The following is a 9,303-nucleotide window of genomic DNA, read 5'->3' on the forward strand; positions in this document are numbered from 1 at the left end:
GGAGGAAAAGGAGTTAGGGAGCGGATTAAAACCCACAAACCCAAAAGCCTATAGCAGCACACCACCAAGCGCCCTCCCCCTCCTCCCTCCCACCGCCCCATCCCGACCCCAATTCGGCATTCCGGCGCCCGAATCCCCCCAGATTCGCCGCCCCCACGCCGCGGATTCGCGCCGGACCCCACCCTTCCGCGGCCGGATCGGCGGGGCCGGTGGCCGCGCCGGCAACCGCTGCTTCCACCGCTTGCTCTCGGCGGCGGAGGCCGGCGATCTCGGCCTTGCACGGTTTCGGCCGCGCGATTCGGTGCTGATCCAGGGCATGCTCTCCTCCTCCCTGGCTTCTGGTGAGCTGCCCCGCTGCTTCGCCTCCGGATTTCAAGGGATTATGCTTTTTTCCGCTTGATGTCTAAGATGTTTCACCAGTTTCCCGAATTGCCATCTAGGTTTACTCGAAAGAGCAGGTCTTAACCATTTCATGCGCTTGATACCCCATTGCCCCGAGTTTCCCAACCCTAATTATCTTGCTAGGTTTACGCTGGCTGGGAGTTCGGGTAGCTATAGGTGGCCACCAGTTCAACATTTAGTGGGAGTGTGGTTCTGATGATTTTTCTGTTCTTATCACGCAGGGCACTGGGATGAGGCTTAACGGTTTGGAGCGAAACCCGATGCCAGGAATAGAAGACGCCCTGATGAAGGACTCGCCCAAGGCTTCCTCCTTGGTGGAGGTGGAAAAACCTTCCCTTGGTGATGTTGACGTTCTGGGCGGCGGAGGGTCCATGCTTACGGGGAAGAAGAGGAAGGATGTTCCTGCGGGCGAGAATGGCGGCGTGGCAAAGAGGGTGCTCAGGTCAGCCACCATGAAGCTGCATGTGGATGCTGAGCCCGAGGGTGAAGCTGCCGCCGCCGCGGATGTTAGCGAGTGTGACGCTTTGGAGAAGACTGACTGTGAGGCTACTGCGGGTGACAGTTTGGAGAAGACTAACTGCGAGGCTACTGCGGGTGACAGTCTGGAGAAGACTAACTGCGAGGCTACTGCAGGTGACAGTCTGGAGAAGACTAACTGTGAGGCTGTTGCAGAGGATGGCAGAAGCGGGGCGCAGACAGTCGACGCTTCTAAAGGCGATGAGCACATGGATGAGGTTCCAGTGAAAGTGGATGATGCTATACAAGTGCCAGCTAAGTGTTCTGAGAATAATGTGGATAGTGCCGGTATTGCTCAAGAGAATGGCTTAGACAACCAAAAAAGCAATTTTGAATCTGATGATAAAGTGAAGGCAGACGAGAAGACTTACTCTGCAACTCAGGAGGAGGAGAATGTGTCTGGAACAAGTGGGGGTGGTACTGATGACTCCCAGGAAAACAAGGGTGCCAATGGACCTTGCCAGGGGGAGGTCATAGACCCATCAGCTGCAGCAAAAGACGATGAATTGGTCATTGATGTAAGCAGAAACAACCCTACTAGCGCATCAGAACCTGTTCAGCAGGATGGTAATGTTGTGCGTACTGAGGGAATGGTACTCCAGAGTGGTGATCAGGGAGTTGAGAAGCATTGTCACGATGATGATGTACGTAAAGACACTGAAGCTTCTCTAAATGGTAATGGAAGATGTGTGGCTGATAACAACATCGCATTAACTGATTGCACTAACCATAAAGAGGGCTTAGGTAGCCCTGTAGGCGGAACCAAGGGGATTTCGACTCCTGACATTGTATTTATAAGGAGAAAGTCGTTAACCAGAAACACATGTGAAATGAAGCAGTTGAAACATGAAGAGGAGGAGGTTCAGTTTGAGAGGAGAGTTACAAGGTCATCTACAGTTAAACAAAGAGAGGCTTCTGGAAGCTCATGCAAAAGTAGTGCAAACGCGGCTAGCATGGAAAGCAAGGGGAGAAAGGAAGATGTTGTTCATCATTATACAAGGAAAGTGAGCAATACTGCATCCTTAAAAGCTGACCACACTGAACCTGCTAAACGTGGAACCAACACAAAGAAGAACACACCAAATGGAAAGATTAGTGCTCAAAGAAAATCAGGTGTTACTGGCAAGGATTATCCTGCAAATATCACAGAGAACAAGGCATCAGCAACAGAGATAAAGATCAATTCGAAGCCACAGCCGTCCATGAGAAGTGGCAGCATTGCCAAGGCAACAACAAAAGATGCAGTTCCTCTGGTGGATCAGAATGTCTGTAGTTCAGCTATCACTGAAAAGAATGATACAGAGCTAACAGATTCGGAAGGAGTTAGATCTGAAAACAAGACTGCCATGCCGAAGTCACCATTATCAGTTGGTGCTAAGATTGTTGCCAGCAAGAAGAGGATGTTGGAATCAGGTCTTGATAAAATTGCTGGAGGGTCACCAGTTGAGACACCATCCATGAAAAAGATAAGAAGTACTTCTCACACCGAGTTAGATCAATCAAAGAAGTCTTCTGGGAAGATGCTTACAGAGAAGAACTCCGGTCCAGACAAAAAAGATATTTTGACAAAACGGCAGCATCACAGTCGAGCAGCTGAGTTGAGCAGATCTGTTAACCCCTCTAATAAAGATGCCTGCAAGCTTTCACATAATGGATCTGATGTTGATGGAACTGATATCATCATTACCCACAAGAGAAATTGTAGAGGGCGCAGAGAACATGATGCTCCTGCCGTCATGGTAAATCAAGAGTATTCTAGTGAATCTGAGGAAGTTATTGTTGTGAGAAAAGACAGGCGAAAAAGGAAAGATCCATTGCATAAACAAAGGTCCGGATCTAGACCAAACCGTTCTTCTGGTTCTCCCAAAGCAAGTTGTTCCAAAGGCAATAGCGAGGCACAATATGGCTCCAGAGCAAAATCTGGAAACCCAGGTGAATCAACAGGTCGTTTTGAACAAAAGCGTCAAATAAGCGAACAGGTAAAGACCATACTTCTGGATGCTGGTTGGAAGATTGATCTGAGACCCAGGAATGGCAGAAATTATTGGGATTCTGTCTATATACCTCCAAGTGGTAAAGGATCTTACTGGTCAATCACAAAAGCATACGCAGTGTATGAAAGTATGCAATCTGAGCAAAAGAACGAAGCTACAAGCGAGAATTTATCAAAGAAATCTCCGGGCAGCCCTGGCAAAACACATGCTTCTGTGAGTAGTTCTTTACCACAGGAGATCCTCAGCAAACTAAAAAGAGTAGTTGTTAACAAGCGAAAGACCAAAGTTGAGCTTCAGAAGTTAAAAAAGAGGAAGCATGGTTTGCTAAAGAACTCTAAAAATTCAAAGGGCAGGCCAAAGGAAAAGAAGAAGAAGATTTCAAAGGAAAGAAAAAAGCGAGGCGGTTGTGCTCTACTCGCTCGTGGATCAAATCAGGAGGCTGGAAGCAGCAATGGTTTTGCTCCATATGAATGGAAACGCACAGTTTTCTCCTGGTTGATTGATCTGGATGTTCTATCCGTCAACACTAGACTGAAATGCATGGATGAAAGCCGCTCAAAAGTTCTGCTAGAGGGTTTACTCACCAGGGATGGAATTAACTGTAGCTGCTGTAGCAAGGTTGTCACAGTACTCGAATTTGTGGCTCATGCTGGTGGTCAACCGAGCAAACCATACAGGAATATACTTGTGGATGGGCTGGACAATGACCTTTTGCATTGTCTCATTAGTGCATGGGACAAGCAGTCTGATTCTGAAAGACAGGCCTTTTTCCCTGTTAGCACTGAGGGTGATGATCCCAATGACGACACATGTGGTATTTGTGGTGATGGAGGCAATTTGATCTGCTGTGATGGATGCCCCTCAACATTCCACATGAGTTGCCTAGAACTCGAGGTATGTATTTATATACAGAGAGTAAATGGTGTTTATACTTAAAAAAAGCGCTTTTCATACAGTTACTGTGTTAGGTTGTTGGCTTAATGCCGTTTTCACTCTGAGCAATAACCGTCTGACATTTCTTTCAGTTGTACCGCAGATTTGTCAGCATTTTGATTTATGTGTCTGATTAATTTAGCAGTTCCTGGATTAGGGAGATATTGAAACGACTAGCATATGACCTCGATTTCCCCCCTAGTATATGGTCTATGGCTAAGTGTATCTGGCGCAGCATTCTCTAATGAGCATGAATATCCAATTTACAGGAACTTCCATCTGATGATTGGCGTTGTGCAAACTGTTCCTGTAAATTTTGTCAGGAGCATTTGAATCATGATGCTCCAGACAATGCTGAAGTTGATTCATTACATTCTTGTTCCCAATGCGAGGAGAAATGTATGTGATCTCTGTGTATCCTAGTTCTTTGGTACTTTGGAATCTTTGATAACTTATTTTGTCAGATTCCGGTTGTTGTTACTATAATGTTGTGTTAGTCAATCATGTTTTTGACTGTTCCACAATGATGATGCCTGCAGATCACCCAGCTTGCTCTCCTGAGACTGAGGACCTATCCAGTGTCTCCAATCAGGCAGGAAATCATTTTTGCCAACAAAGTTGCAGACTGGTAATACTTTGTCAACTTTAGTTCTTCCCTTTCCATGACTTTCTTTCTGGACATATTACGATGTAGTTTTCCATGACTACAATTCTAGCATTGACATTATATATTTTGAGCTAAGTTGAGTGTCACTAGCTTGTGACAACTTGATGCTTGAAAATGTCACTCGTTAAATATCTGCACTTAACCTACTCAACAGAGTTCTATTGCTTTTATTTTTGAATTATGGCATTTAGTTTTTTGTCCAAGTAGCTATACTCGATAAGCGACCAATATAGTATGCAAAGCTACCAAAATCATTTACTTCGGAATTTGGATTTCCTTAGTCTTCTGAGACTGAATATTTCCAGTATGGTGACAATTTTTTATCTGAAAAACATGCAGAACTTTGCATGCCATCATCCTTGAAATAGTTATTACTTAAGTGATGTTTAAGGATTTGTGTAGTACAGTTGAAATTTGAATATGGATATATGTAGAAGTATTTTGAAATGCTGCATAGAAATATTATTATCGTTTTTCCGTCGATATTGCGATATTATTGTACAAACTAATCCACCTTGGATACTCTGGAAAACAAACAAAAATAGTATTGATATTCTATAATGAAGATGTATGTGATCAGTTTAATCGTTACTATTTCTGTTTCACTTTGACTGAAAACAGTTTGGAAAGTTTCCTAATGCTTAATATTTCTGTTTCCTGTATCCCTTTGAAGACCAAACCTGTTCACATGTTATTCTTTATTCTCACTTTCTTTTCCATCAGTCGGCATTTTCCCTCCCTGAATCCTCATCGCACCACGGAATCTAAATAACTTTCTATGCAATGCAGCTGTTTGAGGAATTGCAGAATCTTCTTGCGGTCAAGAAGGATCTTGAACCTGAATTTGCATGCAGAATTATTCAGTGTAGCCGTGAAAATGCACCAGAAACAGTTCTTGATTTGGATGGAAGGGTCGAGTGTAATTCCAAGATTGCAGTTGCTCTTTCACTGATGGATGAGTGCTTTCTTCCTATTGTTGACCAAAGAACTGGGATCAACTTGATACGTAATGTTGTGTACAACTGTGGGTAGGCATCTCTCTTAACACAAGCTCATGGTACTCTAAGCAAGCTCAAGGATATTTTGTAGAACTCCTCTGTTGTTGATATGCTTTCGATTTGTAAATCTTTGCACACACTCTCTTTCTCTCCTTCCTATGCACGTGTGTTTTTGTGGGTGGGGTTGAGTTTACCTTCAATGTTGCTGTAGTTACCTCTTGCTACTCATTTAAGCTGGGTCGTTTTTAGTATCCTTCTACCCCTCTCCATGCTTGGCTGTATAGCTATTGACAGATGCAGGTCTGTTGGGGTGAGCTCACCTCGCAATATTTTTGTTTCCTCGCCATAATTGTTTTTCCTCAGAAAACGCAAAAGCCTTGTGTCTCCATGTACAAGCCTGAAATGGCCCACGCCCCAGAAATACAACGGTGCATGCCAAGTTCTAGGCACCAGCAGTAGAAGCATCGCGAGACCGTGCCCCCTGCCCTTGCCCACAACCGGGCCTTGCCCTTGATTATTTCAAGCAAGCTGGCGATGCCCCTAGCCATAAAATGATTGTGGAGTTTTAACATTTTGCTTATTCTTGTGATGATAAGATTTTGCTGTCCGTCGGTTTAGTTCTTTGATGTTTTTGAGCTTACATCATGTGTTTCGCTACAATGGCATATAGAGGTATGTGAATAATGTCAAATATGTGCAATATGTGCGTTAAAACGGCAAAAGAAAAGACCCAAGTATTAAAGCATCACCTATGCATGCACCAAATAGCAAACTAACAAAATTGACCAACGACGCCATTCGACAATTAATTGCTTATTCCTAGTTTGATAAAGTGGCTGATTGGTGGGACCTATTCCTAGTGCTTACGTGTGTGCATATGTGGCTTGGGTAGTTTGAATCTATACACGGGTATGATCCCTCTGGCTTACTGTATGTTCAGTTACTGGCATACAGAATTGGTTTGGGTGTTTGTTTATGCTGCTGGGCACATTGGTCAAGTTACTTATCTAACAGTTGCGTCATGACAACAAGTTGAACTGGTAACATTTATCAGTGAGAGATGTTTGATTGCTCTCTCATTTCTTGTCTGTGTGCAGGTCAAATTTTCTCCGGCTGGATTTCCGTGGATTTTATATCTTTATTTTGGAGCGTGGAGATGAAATAGTATCTGCAGCATCAGTCAGGTGGGTTACTTCCTTCTTTTGTGTGTATGCCATGTTTTGTGACTGTTCTGCCATGTGTATGAACTGAATACACTATTCATTGGTATCAGAGATTCATGTCCTCGCTTAATATACTGAGTGTCTTGTTTCAACCACTAGTTTGCTGACCTATATGGCAATTAGTCATGTATGCTCCAACTATGGAGTGGAAGCTGCATTCCCACTCTAATTTTCCAATGTAGGTGGTCAGGCGATTAGTCAAGTTGCTTGAATATAGGCTACTGATAATTGAATAATTCAAACTTGACAAAAACAAGTTATGTTCAATTGTCTAGTACTACTGCTAGCCTGCTAGGTGACGCTTACTAGATCATTACTGTGAGCACCGAGCAGTTTTTACGGAAGTACTCATTTATCCTGATGGTGTTGGTGGTATTCTGTATTAAAGAAAGTAGCTTTATGTCACTGGAGCGTTACACTTTAGTAAGATACGTTAGTTATAAACTTATTATTGCTTGCATACTTCATAAAGCTCTTTGCATGCAATTTTGTAGCTTGCTTGTCTAGATATGTCCTACACTATATACTTTGTTTATACAACTTTTTAGCCTCGCTATCTGAACTCTAGCATTAAGCAGTAATATACATCAGACTAACTTTGTAACACTTGCTATTATCTGGTTGCTCTTGAGTTTCTTTTTTCTTCCGCTGAATTGCTGGATTCTAATACAAGTTTACTGTTATTATGTCTTATGCTGAAACAGGATACATGGGACCAAGTTGGCAGAGATGCCATTCATTGGTACACGACATATGTATCGTCGCCAAGGGATGTGCCGTCGACTTTTAGATGGAATTGAAATGGTATCTTTACCTGAGCCTCAGATCCATTTTGGCATTCTTCATGGTGCTTATATAGGACAAAAGTTTGGGGATGTTCTATTTAGTCCTCCTGTAGTTATGTATGTTTCATTATAGTTTGTAAATTTGGAGAACTGAACTTGTCAAACCCTAACTTTATGAACTTATGCAAGATTTTGTTATCAACCTGAAATCTGTTCAAAAGTAGTAGCAGAGAGATTACAAAGGTAGCAAACTAATATTGCCCTCTTGTAAAATGGTATTGAGTTACAATTGGCATGCTACAACTGCTTGACAATGTTTTCTTCATTTGGTACTGAAACCTGTAATGGATATAGCGCATATGCATACAATGGTAGGGTAATTCCATCATGGTACAGCTATATTAGTGTATAACTGGCAACACTTTGCACCTTTCCCTACAGTAGGTTATGGATGAATTGGCTTGATGTTTTTTTGTTTTATTATCATAGTAGGGTAATTCCATGTGTGTTCTTAATGCCTTCTCTTATTTACATTTCAGATCCTCAGTTCTCTCAAAGTTGAGAAGTTGATCATTCCTGCTATTAATGAACTGGTGGACACCTGGACATCCAAATTCGGATTTAGCCCACTTGAAGTTTCAGACAAGCAAGAAGTCAAGTCTATCAACATGTTAGTTTTTCCTGGTACAGGTCTTCTTCAAAAGCCATTGCTAAATAAGCAGGCTTCACCTCAGGAACACCCAGGTTCTGAAGGAGGTCAGTACCATGAATAACATGTCTCTTATGTATATTTCATTTTTTCTCCCTGTTTCTTTATCCAATGGCGACTGGCCATTTGTACAATTGATACTTGATTTCTCTGGAGATAGTTCAGAAAAGTATCCGATGTGGACTCTGTTTGCTCCGTTGCAGATGTAGATGCGGATGCGGAGACCCAAGGTTCGGAGGTCATGGATCAGTTGAACAGCAGCAAAGAAGATGCTGAAACTTGCAAAGGTAAATGCTTTGTAATAACCATTTTCATGTTCTTTTTGGATCTTGATTTGAAACAGAATTTCAGAGGACAGACTTTGAACTCGAAGTTTAATTTTGCTTTTTAAAGATGGCCAACTCCAGTGCATAATGTTTCTTATAAACAGCTAATACTTCTTTGACCCATAGATAATTGCAGGAAAACCCTCCATTTACTATAACATACATATTAATCTGAAATAACACCCTTGGATAAGCATAGTTTTGTTTAGCATGTCAGTGAAGGTGGTGTGAATACTAGTTCTTCTTCTTCTTTGTATAGATATAAATATAGTAACCCCAGTGCATACTGTTTCCTATTTTGAAGGATTAGGACATACTGTTACTCAAACAATTAGTACCTTAATATACCTATCATGCTGATGGGGTTCTCTATGATAAGATCTCTGGGCCATGGCTGTACTTTAATTGTTTAGCAATAGATTTTTATGTGGGTCTCAAGATTTTTATTTTAAATCTTAATTGCAGATTGACGAGCCTCGTCTCCAGTTCATTTTGGCCCGACAAGACAACGCAACCTGCTTCGCAAGAGTGACAGACATAGATGATGAAACCATTTAGTTATCTTGTTTTAACTCAGCCTGCCGTGCATCTGCTTCTTCCAGAAAGCAAACCTGAAAGGATGCGTTTTTGAAGACGAGCGCTGTTTTGGTCAGGGCTTGGTGACCAGCCTGTGCAGTGTGCAGTATTAAAAGTTGTTGACCCCGACCATACCTAACTGTATGTGGACTCCTCAGCAGGTAGAAGGGGGAT

The 9,303-nt window shown here is 42.4% G+C and overlaps 1 protein-coding gene across 1 annotated transcript; it reads left to right on the forward strand.

Annotated features, from left to right (window-relative positions):
• The first annotated feature begins 52 nt into the window (after nt 1-52).
• Nucleotides 53-9,297, forward strand: LOC119303124. The gene is made up of 10 exons (XM_037580212.1): nt 53-341; nt 624-3,806; nt 4,115-4,244; nt 4,385-4,473; nt 5,302-5,540; nt 6,608-6,694; nt 7,438-7,537; nt 8,058-8,274; nt 8,431-8,514; nt 9,019-9,297. The coding sequence occupies exons 2-10, from the start codon at nt 633-635 to the stop codon at nt 9,021-9,023; spliced, it is 4,125 nt and encodes a 1,374-aa protein (XP_037436109.1). The 5' UTR covers nt 53-341; nt 624-632; the 3' UTR covers nt 9,024-9,297.
• Nucleotides 9,298-9,303: the final 6 nt, after the last annotated feature.

This window comes from Triticum dicoccoides, chromosome 5A, assembly GCF_002162155.2.
Source record: "Triticum dicoccoides isolate Atlit2015 ecotype Zavitan chromosome 5A, WEW_v2.0, whole genome shotgun sequence".
NCBI lineage: Eukaryota > Viridiplantae > Streptophyta > Magnoliopsida > Poales > Poaceae > Triticum > Triticum dicoccoides.

What these genes read in the sequence shown, in the direction of transcription:
- LOC119303124 (XM_037580212.1), top strand. Translation starts at nt 633, where the DNA reads ATGAGGCTTAACGGTTTGGAGCGAAACCCGATGCCAGGAATAGAAGAC. An exon ending in TGAGTTGCCTAGAACTCGAG is followed by an intron (nt 3,807 to 4,114) that starts GTATGTATTTAT and finishes TCCAATTTACAG; the next exon opens with GAACTTCCATCTGATGATTG. An exon ending in ACACCCAGGTTCTGAAGGAG is followed by an intron (nt 8,275 to 8,430) that starts GTCAGTACCATG and finishes GCTCCGTTGCAG; the next exon opens with ATGTAGATGCGGATGCGGAG.